General features: G+C 40.1%; 1 protein-coding gene across 3 annotated transcripts in view; it reads left to right on the top strand.

The window, feature by feature from the left end:
• Nucleotides 1-2,936: 2,936 nt before the first annotated feature.
• The window catches only part of ENPP1 (ectonucleotide pyrophosphatase/phosphodiesterase 1), a 54,204-nt gene continuing 36,502 nt past the window's right edge, over nucleotides 2,937-20,638 (top strand). Inside the window, exons 1-3 of one of the 3 annotated variants that reach the window (XM_027690878.1) lie at nucleotides 3,748-3,785; nucleotides 15,998-16,028; nucleotides 19,581-19,653. In XM_027690878.1, coding sequence (XP_027546679.1) covers nucleotides 3,763-3,785; nucleotides 15,998-16,028; nucleotides 19,581-19,653 — 127 coding nt within the window. In that variant the 5' untranslated portion in view covers nucleotides 3,748-3,762. Of the gene's footprint in view, nucleotides 3,138-3,747; nucleotides 3,786-13,938; nucleotides 13,975-15,997; nucleotides 16,029-19,580; nucleotides 19,654-20,638 lie in introns of those variants that run through there. The other 2 variants (XM_027690867.1, XM_027690888.1) reach the window with 2 other exon arrangements.

Here is a 20,638-nt window from a genome sequence, read left to right as displayed (position 1 = left end):
AGCGTGGAAAACTCCCTATGTTTACCTTTTTCTCCTACTACCTCATTTACATTCGTCTTCACCATAGCCATTAACAACTGAACAGCAAATTAAAATTGATAATCTTTGATGACCTCCTTTACAGATAAGGCCTGAAAACATGAAGCTGGTGTTACTTCTGTTCTCCTTTGACATTTGGCTAGGCAGCTTGATTCAGTCACAGCTGAAGCTGGCAGCTGTGCTGGCAGCAGCCCTGGCTTCCTCAAAAGTTTCCTCGGTCTCTGGTGAAATGGCCACAGCCAATTCTTTGGAATTTGGATTTGCAACCTCAGTAATCCCTGCAGTTAATTCATTGCACAATGATGTCTTTTGTCACAGATTTCTTCAAATGGTATTGGACTGCTATTTAACAACTTCACCCCAAAGCAGCTGTGGATTTCTGAAGGTTTAACATTGGAAATGTTTTGTCTCTTCCCCCAGTATTCAACAGATTTCTTCAGATTGATCTGATATATTCAGCATCAGTTATTCTTTTTTGGTTTTCCATTCTCTTCTTGTCTAGAGCACTTTGACACCCTGTCAGTCAGTTGAAATGAGCTTACTTCTCACCAGTAGGTTAATTATTTACCATGCTGGTTAATTATTATAAGCCTGAAGCACCTTAACTATTTGTACTGTCATAGAAAGAAATTATAAAATCAAGGGTGTCTCATGAACATTTGTACACAGGAGAGTAACTGTTGATGAAAGAACAACTCCAGAATATCCTTTCTTTCTATGGGAAAAACCCATACATTTTTGTCTGCAATGTAGTTATACATAATTTCCATTGAATCATCAGTATGCAACCTATACTATTCAAATTTTTGAGTGAATGAGTTACACGGGACAAGGAAGATTTATATTTGACTTAGTCTTAAAATTAATCAGAAAATATCTTTTTACATACAAAAATGAAAATGAAAAATGAAGTTTTTGTTGTTTGTATAAAAACACCTCTAAACTTCTAATTTTATCAGATTTTTTTTTTTTGGAAGGGGAAGGCATTTTCTTTATTTTAATAAAGAATTTATATTTTTAATACTTTAACTTAAACCCATGTGATTACAGTATCTTTTCATTTTTATGAAGAAAAAAATAGTGAGGCTCTTATTGCCACTTGTGCTAATTCTTAAAGCCCCATTCATCAAAAAAACTCCAAACCCAAACAATTCGGCTATCTCAGTTTTCATGAGAGTTTTAAAATTATCAAGCAATCAGTATTCAATTTACAATTTTTAAGAGTTCATATCTCAAAGATCTTGAAGACATAATAAATCAGCTGCTTAGTTGGACAGTTGTTCGAAATGCCACACTGATGGACTAAAAGAGGTTCTCAATTCTCACAGTTTTTCTTGCGTTTTTCTTTCCTCTGCAACCAAGTGAACTATTAGTGTAGAAATTCTCAAGACTGCACCTATGGAATCTCATAAGATGTCAACAGGCATATGGAGGCAGCTGAGCAGTAATCTTCAACATGCTGTGAGGTGCAGTAGCACTCCAGACCCACAGTTCTGTAAATGCTGTAACTTTGCAATTATTTTTAAAGGAAAGTTGTAGTGACAGCTTGATCTTCAAACTCAACTGAAATAGAAAACAGAGCAACAATACAGGGATCAAAGTAATTTCCAAAGGAAATTTTCATTTCACTGTAGCTATTATTGAGAAAATATAGATTTTTGTCAGAAACTATGCAAGTGCCACTCTTCTGAGTACACTGACAGTTAAATCTCACACAGACTCCTCAAGCCCTAGGCAATCAAAACTACCATCACACTAGAAGTGAAAGACGAAGCCTAATGTCAATATACGTACCTGTATATAATAACAAAGTATATTGAAAAATGAGATACTTTTAGCAATTTCAAGCTTAAGCATACTTTGCAAGTCTTGATGCTACTGAACACTACTACATTTCTTAGAGGAAGGAAAAATAACCCACCCCTGGAGCCAGCCCCTGCAGTCAGTACCTACACACGTAGGGTGAACTGTCTTTCCCCACGGGCAGTCAGCGTGGGTACAAACGCCCGTGGCGCACCTTTCTCTTGCCGAAAAAGTAGGGCTGAATTTAGTGGGAGTGAGTGGGAAGTAACCCTCTGGAACCAGGTGGTGCTTGAAGGGCACCCAAACATGAATTTCATCCCGACAACGCTGCCTCTCCGAGCACGGCCCGGCCTGGGGGCGTTACGCCCAAGTGACCCCAAAGGAGAAGCAATGTCTCCTAGGCAGGCGATGAAGCCGCCTGCCGAGCTGCGCCCCGGTGTGCGGGCACCCAGCTGGCCCGATGCCCTGCGTGGGAGATTTCCGTGGGCGCCCCGCGGGCACTTGTGGACGGGAGGGGAACACCTCCTCGGGAAAGGGCGGTAACTGCACGGAGGAAAGCACCGTCAGCCTGCGAAGGGGTGCAAACGCGCACCGGGGGCTGGCTGCGTGCCTCTGGCAGCACCGGGACCGGGAGCAGTGCCGGGAGCGGCACCCCCGCCCCCGCGCACACCTGTGCCACCACCACTGGGCGGCTGCGGGGAAAGCCGCGCCACCTCCTCCACCCGCTTCCCGCGCCGGGGGTCGGGCAGCGGAAACTTGCTCCGCACTCCCTCGTAAACACGGCCCAGCGCCCTCCCCCGGACGCTATTTCGGAGCAGCGTGGTGTCCTCCGGCCCTGCACCGCTTCCTTGCCCTGCCCGCAGGGAGGGGCGGCCGCGGCCCGCCCTCACCTGCAGGGAGGGGGCGGAAAGAGGCGGGAGGCCGAGCGGGGGTGACCGAGCGGGGCGGGAAGGCAGGGAAGGAAGTCGGGGAGCATCCCGCTCCCTCTGCGCTGCGGCCGGCAGGGGAGCGGGGGCCGCCGACGGCCGCGCTCCCAGGCGGGGTGGGGCGGGACCGAGCCGCTATTAATAGCCGTGTCCGGGCGGGTGGAGGGCAGAGCTGCGGGGACCATGCAGGGGAACGGGCAGCAGATGGGAAAGGGCCACGAAGACCACCTGGGCGGCAATGCGGCGCCTGACGGCGGGCTGCAGGCTGCGGCTGTGCCCATGCTACCGGCCATGGAGGTGGCCGAGGAGCCGGACAGAGCTCCAGGCGGCAAGAGCAAGGACCCCAACACCTACAAAGTGCTCTCTCTGGTAGGGGCCGGGGCGCCGCGGGGCTGGGCGGGCGGGCGGGCGGCGGTGCCCGCTCTGACCACGCCGGCGGGTGCGTGAAGAGCGGCGCGGCTGGGACAGGTGTTTCGCCCCGCTCCGAGCTTCAGGAGATGTCGGGGCCTTCCGAGCCTCCCGGCGGTGTCGGAAGAGGGAGACCGCCTTCGGCAGCACGGGCTCCTCGGGATGCCCCGGGCAGCAGTGCTGCGGGACGGTTCCTTTCCTCCGGCTTCGGGAGTAAGCCTCGGGCAGGAGCGTGGCACTTGCGTATAGACAGCGACCTACCTGAAAGAGGGATTCGTAACTCTTCACTTGATGTATTTTACTCTTTTGACTCAGCGTTCGAATATTTCCAGTTTTTTTGTGCTATTAATGGTTGTCCTGTCTTCCATCAATTGGTTTTCACTGTTTGCTGTAGGGGGGACACCAGGGAAGACAAAACCAGGTTAAAATAGGAAAACATGGCTAGAAAAACTAAAAAGAGTTGAAGAGCCTAAAGGACGGAGGAAGTGTAAAAACTTGCCTTTCACTGAATTTGAGGTACCGTGGGTTGAAAGTTTGTATCCAAATACTGCTTGAAGACACTTCTGGCCTTTGTTTGGAGGCCCCAATGGCCAAAGCCTTTGTTAGCAGGTAGGTCACTTTCCCGTTTTAGCCACGCTGCTGTATTATAATTATCTTCCCTGTAGAGCTGAGAAAATAAGACCTTCCAGGCTGCCTGGAGTGATCATTATGAGGCTAAAATCATTATCAAGGTGAAGGAACTGTAATGTTCTTGGAAGGAAGCTTTAGTGGAACTGCAGCAGACTTTATTACCCATATATATGTATGTATATATACACCCATAAGTAGTCCTCTTTCAATACATTAAAGCATAAGGATCAAGGTACCTTTCCAGATATACTTATAGCTTTGTAATCTGGTTACTATTTCAAATGAACCATCCACCCATATCATAGTGATTACATGTTGGTCATACTTCCTGACGTAGTGGGTGATAAGTCAGAATGTCATAAGAAAAATATGAAAATTCATGTAAAAGTCTATGGTAGTTTCTATGCAGAAGTTTTTTTTTGTGATTTGTAGCTTGTATCATTACTTTGTTGTCTTCTGGGCAGGTTAAGGTTGTGCCATAAAAGCCATTGTGGTTGGATGGTAAAAACAACTCGGCTTTTTTCAGGCTTAGAAATAGTTACTAACAGTGGAAAATAATGATATACTATTCAAAATGTAATGTTGTTGCTCTGAGCTTTTTAGGCTCTAATACAACAAAATGATTAGAGATACACAGCCACTTAAAGACTGGAGTTGAACACAAGTTAAAACATTTGCAGGTACTTTTCTGAATTAAGTTCTTATTTTCCAAACTATAGCCATTGCCTGAGAACTGGCAAAAGATTCATCCTATGCTAATTAAAGTGTCAGAATGAAATATAGGTCACCTAATAAGAAATAATTTAAAACTTGTAAGTGTAAATGACCATGCAGTATTCTTTTTGGTGATTGTAAACACTGAGATAATGTAGACTATTCAGAGAGAAGTTGAAAACCTTTCTAAATACTGCAGGGAGTATTGGACTGAGTAAGACAGGAATATATTTAACCTAAATGTGTTAGAAAGTGGAAAACAGGAGTTGGAAATACAAGTTTGTTCTTTCTCACAAGCCAATGCATTTAGAAAACAGTGATGATATTCCAGTGTAAGAAACAAGTGAATAGCCTTATCTGCTTGCTTTTTATAGTTTCACATAGTAACGTGGAACTATTAAAGTGTCTAGGTGTAGGTAAACCCCCTTTGCCTGCATTTACCCTAGTTGTATGCACTGTTGCTTCCTTTATTTGGGTAGATTAAAAAAATCTGGTTTCAGGTAACTTTATGTTGAAATTTTTGTAAAAACTGATGAGTGTATTTTTGCTCATTAGGGAATACTTGAATTACTCTTTCCATTTTTCTGGAAAGCACAGACTGGCCTACATTCTGCTCTACCTTTACTTGTGCCTGTCACCTGTAGATGTCTGTGTAATTTGTGAACACCACCTCAATGTTCCCAGCATCTGTCCATGAGCCAATCTTACCCTATTACAGAGCAACTGCAGAGTTCCCATGTGCAAAAGGTTATAGTCCCCTTTTCACCCTATGGGTATGTTTTGTTGGTTGCTCCAGAAGCCTCTGTGTTACATGGCAGTGCTTAGTTGTTAACTGAATGGATGCTGGTTGAGGGAGGATGTAGGTAGGTAAGGAGGTGGTATAGAATCACCCTCACTTCTAGCAATGTTTGTTGTGGCAGGCCTAACTTTAAGTTCAGTGGCAGGTTTTCATACCATGCAGGTCACTCTTCTGTTGCTGCTGCATAGGGAGGATTTCGCAAATGGTGGGACAGGCCTGGAGGGATTTACTAATCCATGGTGCTTCCCTAAGCACCTGAAGCACACCTTTTCATTTACTATCTTGCCAATTTTTTGAGCTCAAACCTTTTTCCATCAAAGTCCAGTGAGCTGTCTGTAGTCTCTCCAGGCTCACTCACTGCTGTTCTGTGACTGAGCAGCATGTTGCTGCCCAAGAGCAGTGTAGCCTTTGCTTAGGTTTGAGGGTTTTTTATCCCCACTTGCCAGTAACTCTCAGGCATTGCATTTTGGTCTGATTCATTCATTCCGTTAAAATAAAATTTTCCGTGCCTTTATAACAGCTGAGATGTTGAGAGGAAAGAAAAGTAATAACATAGAGAACGTTTCTTTTTTACAGTTTCAGACTTCCTTTGTCAGAACTGGAAAGCTCATTTAAACTGGCACTGTGGGTAGAAAAATTTTTAAGGAGTTTTTGCAGCTTGAGAATTCCTGAGGAAAAAAAATTACCAAAAAAAGTTCAGGTAAGGTCCAAACTGAGATACAGATAGTTACTCTAAAGAGTAACTCAAGCATTTCAGAGTGTGAAGTTTTAAAAAATGCTGGGGAATACACTTAAAATAGTTTGTAAATATATAAATTTTTTCTTTGTACTTTTCTCATTAAGGCAGTCCAGTCTTTTTTTTTTTTTCCTAAGGCTAGTGTTTTATGCGCATCCCGAACACTAAATAGTCTTCTGAAGTCTTTTGTCGAATTGCTTTCTGCAATTCAATGAGAGGATAGCTAAACTTTATATAATACCTGTGAATTAAAATGGTTTTATTTAACAGATTGACAGAGCAACTCTTGGTGCCTACTCCCAGAAAGCTGCTATGTTTTATTGCTGGTTGCAGATGCAATGAGAAGTAATCCAGGATATGTGGCTGCACTCTTGTGGATTTAGTTACTTTTTCGTTTGGACAGCTAATGAACCCTTTATCAGCCTGAAAATCAGACTAAAGCAGTGGGTAGGACAAGGTCTTGTAATCATCTGCAAAGTGAAACCAGTGAAGGATACCACGATACAGATGACATGCTTAGGAGGCTCTGCACTGATTTCAGTTAAGTGTACTGGGCTATATCTGAGGACTTGTAAACCAAAAAAGTTTTTTCTTTCCCGTACTAGCACTTGTTAGATACCACATCAAATACTGTGTCCAGCCTGGGGTCCTCCACACAGGAAATACAGGAAAGATCAATTCAACTGGAGGACATTCAAGGGATTGCCACCAGGGTGGTCTGGGGTTGGAGCTCATGTCATGTGAGGAGGAGGGGCTTATAATCAGGGCTTGTTCAGCCTGGGGAGGAGATGACTTGGGTCAGGACATCTAACTGCAGTTTCATTATACCTCTGAGGATATCATCAAGAAGATGGAACTAGGCTCTGTGCTGGTATGCACAGTGGGAGTATGAGATGATATCTATAATTGATCTGAGAGGTTCCTACAGGATATGTGGGAGGAGGGCAAAAATCACTATGAGCATAAATAGCCATTGTAATGGATTGCACAGAGGGGTTATGTTGTCTTTGCCCATGGAAGTTTTGAATGCTCAACAGCATAAAGCCCTGAGCACCCAGGTCTGAATTCAGTTTTGACTCAACTTTGGGCAAGATATTGAACTGAAAACCTCTTAAGGTCTCTTATCATATCACAGAATGGTTTGGGTCTGAAGGAACCTTAAGGATCATCTGGTTTCAACCCTTCTATCATGGGCAGGGACACCTTTACTCTAGACTAGGTTGCTCAAAGCCCCATCCAACCTGGCCTTGAACACTGTCAGGGATAGGGCATCCACAACTTCTCTGGACAATCTGTTTGTCTTCCCATCCTCACAATAGAGAATTTCTTCTTACCGTCTAATTTAAACATGCTCTCTTTCGGTTTAAAGTCATTCTATCACTACATGACCTTGTAAGAAAGGCATCTTTCTTGCAGGCCCCTTTAGGTACTGGAAGGCTGCTGTAAGAGCCTTTTCTCCTCTAGAGTGAACAACCCTAGCTCTCTCCACCTGTCTGCATAGAAGAGGTGATCCAATTTTCTGATTATTTTTGTGGCTCTCCTCTGGACCTGCTACAGCAGGTCAATGCCCTTCTTATGTTGAGGACCTCAGAACTGCTTGCAATGCTCCAGGTAGGATCTCACAAGAGTAGAGTAGAGGGATAGAACTGCCTCCCTTGACCTGCTCATCATAATTCTGTTGATACAGCTCAGGATCCAGTTTGCCTTCTGGGCTGCAGGCACACATTGATGGCTCATGTCCAGCTTTTCATCTATGAAACCCCCCAAGTCCTTATTTGCAGCCTGTTCTTAATGAGTCCTTCTCCCGGTCTGTACTCATCTCTGGGATTGTCCTTACCCAGGTGTAGCACCTTGCACTTGTTGAACTTTGTTAGGTTCTCATCAGCCCCCTTCTCGAGCTTGTCCAGGTCTCCTTGGATGGCAACCCTTCCTTCTGTTGTGTCAACTGCACCAACTCAGCTACATGTCATCTGCAGACTAGCTGAGGGTGCCAGGTCACTTTGTGCTTCTCATCCACTAATGCCCCCAAGTCTTTCTTGTCAGGGCTTCTCTTCATCTATTCTCTGCCCAGCCTGTACTGGTTCTGGGATTGTCCTGACCCATGTGCAGGATCTCACGGTTGGCCTTTGTATGGGCCTACCTCTCAAGACTGTCCAGGTCCCTCTAGATGGCATCCCTTCCCTTCAATGTGTTGACCTCATCACACAGTGTGGTGTCCTTAACAAACTTACTGAGTGTGCACTCAGACCCACTTGTCCATGTCACTGACAAAGATGTTAAACACTAGTCCCAATACAGACCCTGCGGAAGGCCACTTCTCACTGATCTCCACTTGGACATCAAACCCTAGAGCATAACTCGTGTGTGACCATCCAGCCAATTCCTTATCCACTGACTGGTCCTGCTGTCAAATCCATGTCTCTGCAGTTTAGAGACAAGGATGTCATGCAGAACAGTGCCAAATGCTTTGCACAAGTCCTGGTAGATGATATAAGTTGCTGTTCCCTCATCCACCGGTGCTGTGACCCCATGGTAGAAGGCCACCATATTTGTCAAGCATGACTTGCCCTTAGTGAAGCCATATTGGCTGTCACTTACCACCTCTGTATTTTCCATGTACCTTAGCATAGTTTCAAGAAGAATCTGCTTCATGATTCTATAAATCTGTTTTCAGTTGTCTATTGGTTGCTGTGTTAAGCCTAATGTGTAAGATCTGAATCATAAACCCTCATTTATCATAAATGAGACAGTCTCTGATATCTCAGTTAATATATACCATTGCTGCAGTCAGGAGAGAGTCTAACTATAGAAAAGAGATCTGTTGGATGTCAAGATATTCTGTATGAGTCCTGAAAGTTTTTCACCACTTTCTTCTAAAATAACCCATATCTGCTGACTTTCTGCTCATGCAGAGCAAGATGGGTCAGGATACCAGGACATTAGAGACAGCTGTAGGTTTGTTTGATTTGTTTTTAATTCCTCCGTAGAGATGAAGGTGTGGAAACAACCTTTTCTTACATAGGTATCTGGAAGATTGCATGCCTCTTTGGTTGTTTTCATATTGATGGTTTTTCTCCTAAATATGTTTGAAGATGCCCAAACTTTTGTATAGGTTAGTACTTTTTTTTTTTTAAATAATGCATTTCTGTATTCTTTCTCCAGAAAAAAAATGCAAAGTATGTATTATTTGATATACTTGACAAATTTATCTTACTTTCTCTTCTGCACATGCTGTTGAAGAAGGAAAGATGGAGAACAGTTAGAGCAGGTGGGAAATTACTTGGGCTTGTTGAGAAGTAGTGCGTTGGCCCAGACCCTTCAAAAGGCTGTTCTGCTCTCAGGTTCAGGCTCCTGAGAAGGGTGTGATTACTAGATGAACTATTACCATTGCTGCTGTGTTGCTGCAATGTGGTCTTGATTTCTGGTGGAAGGACTGTGTAGAAAGTTGGTTCTAGTCTCACAGATTTTCCTTTTTTGCTTATCATACAGACTAAGGAATTAATGTAATTTATGTAAGGAGGGGAAAGTGATAGGAAAGTGTTCTTGCTGAAACCTTGTGATTTGGAACACGGCTATTCACTTCAGTCAACTTTAATGTGGGTACTTTTATGGGTATCAGTCAGTTCTTAAGCACTGGATCGAAGGACTGATTGTTGTCTGAGTTCGTGAGACCTGGGTGACATGTTCAGTCTTTCCTCTAATCTTTTTTTGACCCTCAGCAAATCATTCAATTTCAGCCTTTTTTGTATTGTTTTACTTTATGTGACTTGGTTTTTTTTTTCATTTTTCAGTAGGGAAAAGTGGTTCTTGCTGAAATTTACTTGCTTCTATGAGAGTGCTGAATTGATCTTAAATGGGATTTGTGTGTTCCAAGAAACACCACGCATCTTTGAAGTAATATTAAAATGACCAACTGTTAGGTGACCTAATTTTTTTTTATCATCAAGCATCCTTTGGTGAAATATGAAGTAAAAAAAGACAGTGAGAGGATGGCCATATTTTAAATAGACTTTGAGACGCTTTCAGTTTAGAAATATTAAAACAGTTCTTGGCCAATCTCCAATATTTTAAAATTTTGTAGGAAAGTATTCCAATATTTGGAAAGAAGAGTATCTTACAGCTCTCTTCTGTCAATGTTACAGCTCTCTGGCTCCAGTGGTGACTTGGTTTTAAGTCTGAAGACACAGTAAAAACTGATATTTAACAAAACTTTTTTTATTGCACTTGCTGTTGATATTGCTTAAATGCATTAATTAGAATGCAATTGTAACTATAAAACAAAAAGACATTGTTATTCAATTTAAGTCATCAAAAGAAAGTTTGGGGTTTGGTGAATTTTAAAATCATTGTAACTTTAATGTTTCTCTTCAGTCAATGAATTTTTCAAGGAAGACTTTGTGAATAATTCTCATTATACAAAGGTAACTGTAAACCCACAATTTCTTTATTGTTCTTCAAGTGGGTACCTTCATTCTGGGTAGTGAAGACAAAAATCATAATCTTGCTCTGTTGCTTGCTTGCGCAGTAAAAAATAAAGAAATATTTAGACATTTAACTTTGAAGGGCTTCCGGGGTTAATTTGTATTCTTGCTTTATTTACACTTTACTTCCCAGAGCTACTTGGTGTATCCTATCCTAGATGATAGAAGCTGATATGAAGTAAAAAAATCTTGTCCAAAGAAACACTTGCAACAATTGAGCCTTTCTGTTTGACTGTTTTTTTTAAGTATAGAAAAAAACCCCCAAACTAAAACAACAGCAAACCAACCAAACAAAAACCAACCCCAACTGAACAACAACAAAACCCCCACATCTCCCTGAAATTCCACTTCTATAAAAATCTTCACAAAGGACACCATCTTTGTTTATGGCTCTACTCAGAATTCAGTTTAAATTTTTTTGCTTAACTGGGTTGAATTTGGGTGCACAGTCAAAGGGGTGATTGTGAATTGGCTAAGCACACCTCAGCTCACCTTAAGTTTAGGTACAGCTTTCTGCATATACTAAACATTGTGCAAGTTAGGTAAACCTCCTCTTAGAGTGCGGTGTGTGTGTGAATGCCTTTGGCTGCCTGGATTCCAACTGGAGTGTAAAGCTTGCAACAGGCTGAAGTACACCCAGATGGGTGACTGATTCTTCTATCAATGCTGTTGGCTGGTTACCTACCTGAAAACAAACATGTTGTGCCTAGGAATTTAATGTGGAATACCTGCTGATAGGTCAGCCTGTAGTGTGCTAGGATCAGCCGTTTGGTCCATTCAGGCAAAACAAGTGAGTGACTGGGGTCATGATTGGTGTCATGCTCCGACTTACTGCTCCAGCATTCAGAGCTCTTACTCAATTCATGCCTTAGGGTTTCTGTTACCATTCTTTAATTTTGCAGTAATAATCTTCGGCTACCTATCAGATTGAAGGCAGGTCACACTAGAAGAGAAGGAAAAACTGTATCCAGTAGTGACAACAAGGCAGACACATTGTGGCCTCATTGTAAAGGGAGAGTCTCACTGTAAGTGAGCAAGGTGAGCACAGCAAGTTTGAGGATGCTAACCAGGTTCAACCAATAGTCTAAATTGTCAGATGAGTATATAGTGATGAGATAGATCAAAGTAAAGGAAGGAAGGCCTGTGAATTATGGTCAATAGAATGCTTGGCCAGGATGAACTTGACTGCTGTGTGGCTGTAACACAGTTCAGACAGGGACAGAGGCGCAACAGGCTAAAACAAGGGCAAATGACTCTTCTGAGGCTTCCTCTAGCTTTTTGTTGAAGAACTCTCTTCAAGGCTGGTGGGGTTTTCCAAACAGTTCTATCAATTGCTCAACCAATATTGGAGAACTGGCCTCAAGCACACACAGCCAAACTTCTGGGAGAAGGGAATGTGCTCTTGTTCTGAACACACTTCCATGTACTTCTACAAGGCTCTTGGATACTAAAATAATAAGGAACATGTTAATTCAAGTGGATAGGCTTTCTCTAGGTTTAATTATTAACTTAAATTCAGAACAACTTAGTTACTGTGCTAAAACTTAGATTTCAAGCAAGACCAAAGATACAAGAATTATGCAGAGCTTCCTTTCAACTCCTGCTCTTCAAAAATTTTCCTTTGCATCCTTCCACTAATGTCAGTAGAATTACACAGAGTGAATTGTTCTGAGTCAACTCGCAGTGGAAGCTATGTTTCTGTTGCTTCCAGCTGAAAGAAGGAGCAGAGCAAAATAAAGGCTTTGAAAACATGAAAGGTATAAGGAGTTTCTCATGTTGGAGACAGTATTAGAAATTATTAAGAAAAAAAATGAAATATTTGCATTTCTGAAGAAACTCAGGTGAGCATGTACCTTGACCCAGTTCTGCTGTTCAATGGCATATAGGCAAATCTATATAAAAATTCTTTGTAATATGTGGTAGTATTTGGGTACAAGTTTATGTTAAAGGTTGTTTTTTTGTTCTTCATAGAATAACAAAAACTATAATGTTGTTATAAGCTGCTTCAACAAAAGTCAATAATCAAACGTGGCCTTGCATATTTCATTGTGCTGTTTATCTCTGGTAAGTGGACCAGTTCTTGAATCCTCTTCTGGCTCAAATATGTTTCCATGCTGTGAAGCATCAAAATTTCATAGTCTGCCTTTTGTTTTTTGAGGGACTGTATTCAAAGGGTGCAGAGATAAATAATGGCTTCTTTGTCAGCCCTGCTCTTCATTTTGGGAAAGTTGCCAAAGGACTCAAGGCTGAAGATTTGTTTGTGATTGATATCAGTGTGCTTAGTAAAAACCTACCATGAATAACTGAAACAGTCGAACTCAATGATCTTAAAGGTTTTTTCCAAACCAAATGATTCTATTAAACCTAATTTGTCTCAACTTCTTCGTATACTGCTTTGTGGTTCTGCAATTTTTTGACACTCCTTGTATTCTTACAGTGTTTTACAGAATTTCTTCGCTTGCTCTTTGAGGCCGCTGTGTCTTCCTGTGAGGGTTAATGTTACTGTCATTATAACAGTAACAACAGCATATGCCGTGGAAAAATGGAATTGAATATAGGTTTACTTGGTATATTTGGTGTTATTATCCATACCCAGTAGAAGCAGCTTTTTACACTGTTCTTGTTACAACTCTCATGACAGTACTCTAAACTGAAGCAGCTTTAGCTTTATTCTTGAAAAGGGATGTTTGGAATAGGAAGGGCATGAAGATGGCTCAAAGCTATATTTTCATATTCAGTTTTGCTTTTATTCGGGGGTGAAGTGCAGCTTGTTTGGAAAACAGTTTTTTAATTGGCATAGTTACTGACAGTTTTTTCTCTTTCTATGCAACCATGCATTCATATCTGGTTGCCAATATGCAATTCATATCACATCTGGATGACATGTGGTGGTCTTTGATCTGTGTTCTTATTCTGCTGTGCTGAATAAACGAGTCATATTTGAAAGTGCAATATTTACTTTTTTCTTATAAGATCAGTTTTCAGTCCTGTTTATCCTTAGGGCTTTTACAAAAATCTGCCTGGTGATTAAATAGCGGAGTCAGCTGCTCTCTGGTTTCTGGGAATTTAGTTCAAAGTTGTATTTTCCCTTGTTTTTGGCTAGCATACAGTTGCACTTTAGTTTCTCTCTAAATTCTCCCATGATGTAAAATGCACTGAAAAACATAACAGATACGGTAAAATTTGTGTGCTTTGATAGCAGCTTATGTGGTAATGACTTCCAGGAGAATATGTACCCATACAGTTGAGCAAGCACCAAGCAAGAAAAATATTTTAGATTCCAGCTGGCAGATGCTAACTCTGTTCTATCTTTTTGTATCTCCTCCCCCCTGCCCCAAACCAGATGCTTGAATAGTTTTGGAAGGTATTTAGAGAACTATAGTATGATGATGTCTTCTGCTGATAATTCTCTGCTGAATGAAGAGTTATCTCTCTTTGGTAAGCTCTGTGAAGGCTTTTTATAATATCTTACAGTGGCTCGATCTACCTTTAAAACATTCTTGTCCTTTGAATGACCTAGGTTGCAGTAATATATAATAATAGTCTTGAGAACATTAAATAGGAAGAATGAGAGTAGACCTTCTGTGTGCTGCTTTGAGAAGGAAAACAATAATGCCTATATATTTTTAGAGTAAATCTTTTTAGCTCTGAAAAGGTTTTGGGTGTAAGCTCCAGCTCTTTTATCCACTGACTTCAGAATAGTTTAGTCACCTTTAGTGTTTTAGGACAGCCAGGACCTTAGAGCCTCAGCGGTTCTCCTGCAGGCCTCTAGGTGTAGAAGGTGGATAAACAGAAACAAGTCTTTGAAGATCATAAAAATATTTACAAATGTGGAAAGAAGTATGAGTGGTGCAAGAAGGAGGTGAAGAGGAGGTCCGCTTGGTTCAGTGCTGGTAACTTTTTTTTAGGTGATTTACTTAAGTATGTAGCAGTGCTGGTTGAGTATTCACCTTCTTTCGGTTTGGTGAACTTCATTAAGTATCCACAGCTTTTGAGTGAAACCGAGCTGTTGGCAGGGGGGTTATGCTTGTTTAAAAATCATTTTTACAAGCAAGTGTTCCACTGTCCCTGGCGAGTGTAGATAAGGTTTTTTTTTTCTTTATACAGTATGCTTTCTGCATTTTTAACAGTGCTCTTTAGAGACAGAAGGTGACCCTATTTTGCTTGAAATTCATTACTTGTTACTGCATTCTTTACACTTTTGAAGCTGAAATTCTTTCTCAAAGATATTTCAGTTTTAAGGTCCAGGTCATTAGTCATCTATTCTAGGGGCACAAAACAGTGAAAACATAGTATGCCTTTCACTGATCCCAGTGTTTTTGGAAAATTCCATGGATTTTTGTAATTACTGGCATTACAGATCCAGTCTAGACGTCCTCCCTTCACGGATAGATGTGACACAACTGGGAGAGCCAATCATGAAGATTAGACTGGAAAACCATTACTTTGCATTGTTTCTTTAATAATTGCATAGTTGTTAATGGATGTGTCTTAAACCTTGGAGTGACAAGTTTTGTTGGCCGTGGAATACCAAGGATGAAGAAAGGGAGATGGGAAGCAACTGGGTACGGGGCAGGTAGAGTGAGAAAAATTAACACAGAAAGAAACTTAATTCAGAATGAGTATTCCTTAAAAGAAGTATCAATGTATTCTTTGCCAGAGAAAATACAGAATAGAAGAGGGGAGTGGGGGAGATGGACTCAGCTAAGGAAGAGCAAAGAGAAAGGGACATTAGTATTAACTGTGTAAAGAAGAGTAAAATACAGTAGCAAAGGAAAGGGGACAGCAGCTAAGCCTGGTGAGAGATTTCTTGGTAGGTCACTAGACCTGTACAGTTGATAGATCTCTTTGGGATGTGGTGTATGCAGCCTGCATGCTTGCTGACTTGCTGGCCCTTCCACCCACCCCCTGAAATCACTACTGAGAAATTCTATTCAGCTGCAGTTCTAGAGATGAATGATGGGAAAGATTCTCCTCTCTAACCATGTTATCATATTTCCATCTACCCAGCTCAAAATAAAAGGCTTTTAAAATGTTTTCAGGATTGCAGTTTTCCAGATGCTCAACCACCTATTCCCAACCACTATAATGTTTACAAAGCAAAGCTTTTATTGCTTCCTCCCACGTAAAGGAAGCAGTGATGGGACAGAGATTCATCCCTAGATGACAATGTTTTTGTGATTCCAAAACAAACTTTCTAAAAATTATTTTTAAAACAAAAAAGGACACTTTCTTCTCTGCAGTTGTTACTGTGTTGTTTTAAAACTTTTCTCAGATACTATATTAAAACTGAATGTGACATTTTGTCCTAGCAATCTCTCAAGACATAGATAATAAAATGTTCATTTTCTACTTTTGTGTATTACAATGGCAGATTCTTTAATTTTATTTGCCTTCCTACTTAATGTTGGATTCCCATATTCCTTCTTAATTGCACCTTTTTCTTGCTTTCTCTTTTGAGTGGAAGAATATGGATGAGAGAGAAAGAACAGGTAAGATTTTCTCCTTTTTTTTAAAAAAGACAGATTAAACCTTCAAGGCAGGATGACAATGTTGTAGTAGCTAGAGATTTGAATTTGGTGCTTGCAGCAGAATGCTAAACAAAGTTCTGGTAAACAAGAACACATGCAACTACTTCTCTTTCTGTATTTTGAAAAAATATGTGATCTTTACGCAGCAGACTGCAGCATCCCAAACCTGAGTTACTTGTATGTAAAATAGTTCAGGTAATATTGGTAACCTACCTACTGCAGTGAGGTCCCATATAGAATCATAAAATGGTTTGGGTTGGAAGGGACCTCAAAGATCATCTAGTTCCAGCTCCTCTGCTGTGGGCAGGGACTCCTTCCACTAGACCAGGTTGCTCAAAGCCCCATCCAACTTGGTCTGGATCACTTCCAGGGATGGGACATCCACAATTCTCTAGGCAACAGAGATATGTTGCAACACAGAAAGAAATAAAGTAAATTAGTTTAGGCTGCAGCAGTGAGATGTTTTTCTGTATCTAGGCAACCTTTACTATTGTTTTGAATATTCCTCATCATCTGCAGAACTGACAATAGGTCAACTACTAGTGTAACACCTCTTACTGCGCCTAGTTAGGACTACTGCTGCTGTTGACCAGTGTTAGCTGCTCCTCATTGTTCCAGCAGAACATTTGTCATTTGTGTGGATAATATCCATGTGACTGAAGTCATTCAGGCTCAAGATAAAGCTTCAATTCAAGGTTTTAAACACTAAGCTCCAATTGCATGGTATAGTCTACTGGACTGGAATTGGCTGTCCTAGAACATTGTCAAATGCTTTACTTCTAAGCTTCCCATTTGCATAAAACTTCCTCATTAAGCATTGAAGAAAGAAAGAAAAAAGAAGGGGAAGCTTTAGTGTTTTGGAGTAAGATATCTTTAGGACTAAAATTTAAGCTATTGGGACTAATGTTAAGAAAACAAAGATTTTGATGTAGTGAGTCAATAGAGTTTCAAAATCTTTATTTATTATTGCATTTAGTATTGCATTTTGTAGTATTTCCTACCCAAAACAGCACTCATGTGCCTCAGTGAACATAATCCTTTTGTTTTGGCCTATTAGAATTATGTTCATAGAAGTGTAAAACTGAAAATCTGGAATACAAAAACTGTGATTTTGTAACATTTGGTGCCCAAATCTCAGGAATTGTTTGTGAGAAAGTATTAATGCTATCACTTTGGAATGGGTTTTATTTAGATTTTATTTTTACATTAATTTGGTGTCACGAATCAATTCCTGTATTAACTACACTGAAATTCCCTAAGGGAATATTAATTGTCCATTTAATGGCAGTGTGTTTACCATTCAAGGATTCCTTAGGTGGCTTAAGTCCCATAGGTCATGTAGCTAATTTAAGATATGGGACTAAAGCTGTTGCAGACAGAGTAGCTGTGGGTTTTTTTGTTTTAAAGCGTGTCTGTACTTACACGTCAGAGGACATTCTATTCCTTGATTTTAGTACCAGGTCCTAGTGGGAGCAGAGAAGCAATGTATCATTACCCTGAAATAAAATGTGCTCAACTTGGCTTTTTAAAACAAATTAATCAATTTGTAATTTCCAAATAACAACAACAATATTAATAATATATAATAGAAGTTAAAAGGACAATAACAGGCTTTGCTCTCTCCTCTGATTTTGCTGGGCTTTGATAACTTGCATTTGGCATGTTATGTACCTACCTGTGCACCTGCTCTTATCTAGGTGATATTTTGTATGGAAGACTTCAAAGGTCCAGAACAATTTGCATTAAAGATAATGTTGTTGATATGGACTTAACAGAAAATGTCATTGATACTGTGCCTGTTAGTATGCTGGTTTAAAAAAAAAAAAAAGGCAAGTACAGAACTCTGCAGGTGTGTTTGTTCTTGACAGCTGAGTTAATGGAGACTTGCATCTTTCTGTAACTTTTTGCATATCCAGCTGCACTGATAATGCTAGATTTTTTCCACCTTATTCTTTTATGATTTTCCTTCTTTCCCTGTCATTTCAAAGACAGATTTGAACTCAAAGTGTTTGTTTCTCTGCTATACATGGTGTTGAATAAGATTCCAAACTTGCCTGGTTCAGAATCCTAGGCCAAAGCTTCATCAGGTCCAGTCTGTCATTCCATTTTTTTCATGAATGCTATATATGTAATATTGTTTATATTGATAATTTGTTTAATGATAATTTGTAGTTCAGAAATCCAGAATAATGTCTGAATTTCAATGCTGCATATTCCATGCTTTCTTACTGTCTTTATTAACTTCTTAGTGAACAAAATTGCACAGTGAACTGTATAGTTGTTAAAAACAAAACAAATAGTTTTTAGGTACTGAAGTGCTCACAGTCTTTGAAAAAATTAAGCTTGAGAATCAATTAGGTGCATTTTAAGAATTAATTTTTGCCACGTCACAACATGATTCATGCATCCTACTCAAGAGACTTGACTCAGCAGCTTTTACTGATGGGAAAGAAGGAAAAAAGGGAGAGACTTCATGTAGGCATGCACGTAAAGTTACTGAAGTATTGCTTCAAAGCAATTTTTCCACAGAAAAAAGTGACTGGAGAAGTGACATGTACATTCTCCCCTACCCAAAGCTCCCCAAATACTTTTGTATAAGAAAGTCTGCATTATTATAGTGCCTTCTGTTTCATGACTTTGGGCAAACTACCTTATTGCATTCTGCACTTGAATAGAATAGCCCTCATTACTGCATTGTTGGCTTCTCTTTAATTACTGTATATGCACTGGTAGTAAATACACTTTTTCTAAAGAGTTTAGGGACCAAATCCAATACTTAATGAGGTTAAAAAAAAATCTTTGTATTTGAGTAGGTGTTAAATCTTGCCCTGAAATGCTGGACAAGGATGATATGGTGCTTGGTTTGATAAGTTTAATGAATCCAGAATCCAAAATAAACACCGCCATAGTTTCTGGACAGTGCAAGACACTGTGGTCAGCCTTAATGTGACATGCCACAGTTGCTTACCATGGTGTGGACCTACATCTAGTATGAACTGGATACTAGGAAGTGGGAAAAGGTTTCCCTTTATTATAGGTATCACTTAAGGGCCATGCCTTCTGTTTGTAATCTGTGGTTAATGGCAAAACTTTGCTTTACCTTGTTAGAACAAACAAGGAGAAAGGAAAGAGTGGAGCAAGAAAAGTTTTTGATAAAATGGATATATGTGTAAGAAATATAGAAAGAAATATATCAACATGAAAGCATAATACAAAAGAAATCAAGAAAGAAATTAGAAAGAACTATATCATCATATCTGTGTTAAATGGCTTGATAAGAAATTATATACGTAGGCCAGTTGTGACCATATTCATGTTCATGCACTAGTAATTAATGGCAAATAACAACTACTTGTGGGAGTGAAAACTGCTGGTGAAAACAGTGAAATCAACCTCCTAATCTGCATGTTTATAAATTTCTGTACAATTGTATAGCATTATAGAGAAAATGAGGGATTTCAAAACCATTCAGTGGTAATTTAAGATTACTTTCTTTTCCTTCCTGTCTCACAGGTACTCTGTGTCTGCATGTTAACAACAATCCTAGGATGTATATTTGGCCTGAAGCCTAGCTGTTCAAAAGATGGTAACTAATATGCCTTTTATTTACTAATATTTGCTTTTTCTTTCTTTTTGTAAATTAATTTTTTTATTACCAGAATGCCATCCTTTCTTGCTGCAGAAGAGGATTGGATGCATTGCTTGAAGCAGTATCAGTTAGAGGGTACTGAAAATATCAGAAAATAAACCTCAGGTGTACTCAACACTTGTGTGTACTCACTTGAGAGGTAAACTGATCCTGGTACTCGGTGTCTGATCTGGCAGCTTCCATGTATCCCAGCTGTCACTGTGGTGGTGTCACATGGCTGGCTTTTCTCAGTTCACCATAAAAAAAAAAACCCAACCAACAACTTCTATTTCATGTTGTTCTGGAACATTTGTTTTTCATCTTTTCCAGACAATTATGGAGGGAAAAAAAAGTTATTTTTTTTACTGGTTAGAATTGTAGCCTGAAAACATTCCTTGTGGAATTCCTCTGTCTATTTTCTGTCCTGAAAAATATGTGGGTTTTTTTGATGGTGAAGTTTCTTCAGGTAGAAGGTTACGAAAGATTTTTTTTTTTTTTAAGAAATCAAGCTTCACTTTGTGAACAACTGTCAAGAATAATTTCAAAGTTGATCTGTTGAACAATTATTTTTAACTAAAATTCAGATTATTAATTTTCCACTAGAATATATATAGTATTTTTCTCATTTTATTACAGCTTTGTAGCACTGGCTGATTAGTATCTCCTTTTCCTAATATCACACACCTTAAGATTCTTGAGGAGCCAGATGATGAAGAATTTACCTCGCTCCCTTCTGGTGATTGCACAGGATTAGACAGACTGACCAACTGCTTAAGTTTTGTTAATGCTTCACATGACAAGTTTCTGGTCTGGTTTTTTTTTTTTCTCCTTTTTTTAATTCCCCTGCCCCCAGGAACTCCAGTCTAGTGGAAGAAGGCTATGTCTTTTTTTTCACATTAGAATGGGAGAAAAAATAAACCAGTAAGCAATAGAACTCAAGTTT

This window comes from Neopelma chrysocephalum, unplaced genomic scaffold, assembly GCF_003984885.1.
Source record: "Neopelma chrysocephalum unplaced genomic scaffold, ASM398488v2 Primary Assembly neopelma1_23, whole genome shotgun sequence".
In the NCBI taxonomy this organism is placed as follows: domain Eukaryota; kingdom Metazoa; phylum Chordata; class Aves; order Passeriformes; family Pipridae; genus Neopelma; species Neopelma chrysocephalum.
This window is presented reverse-complemented; position numbering and strand designations above follow the sequence as displayed.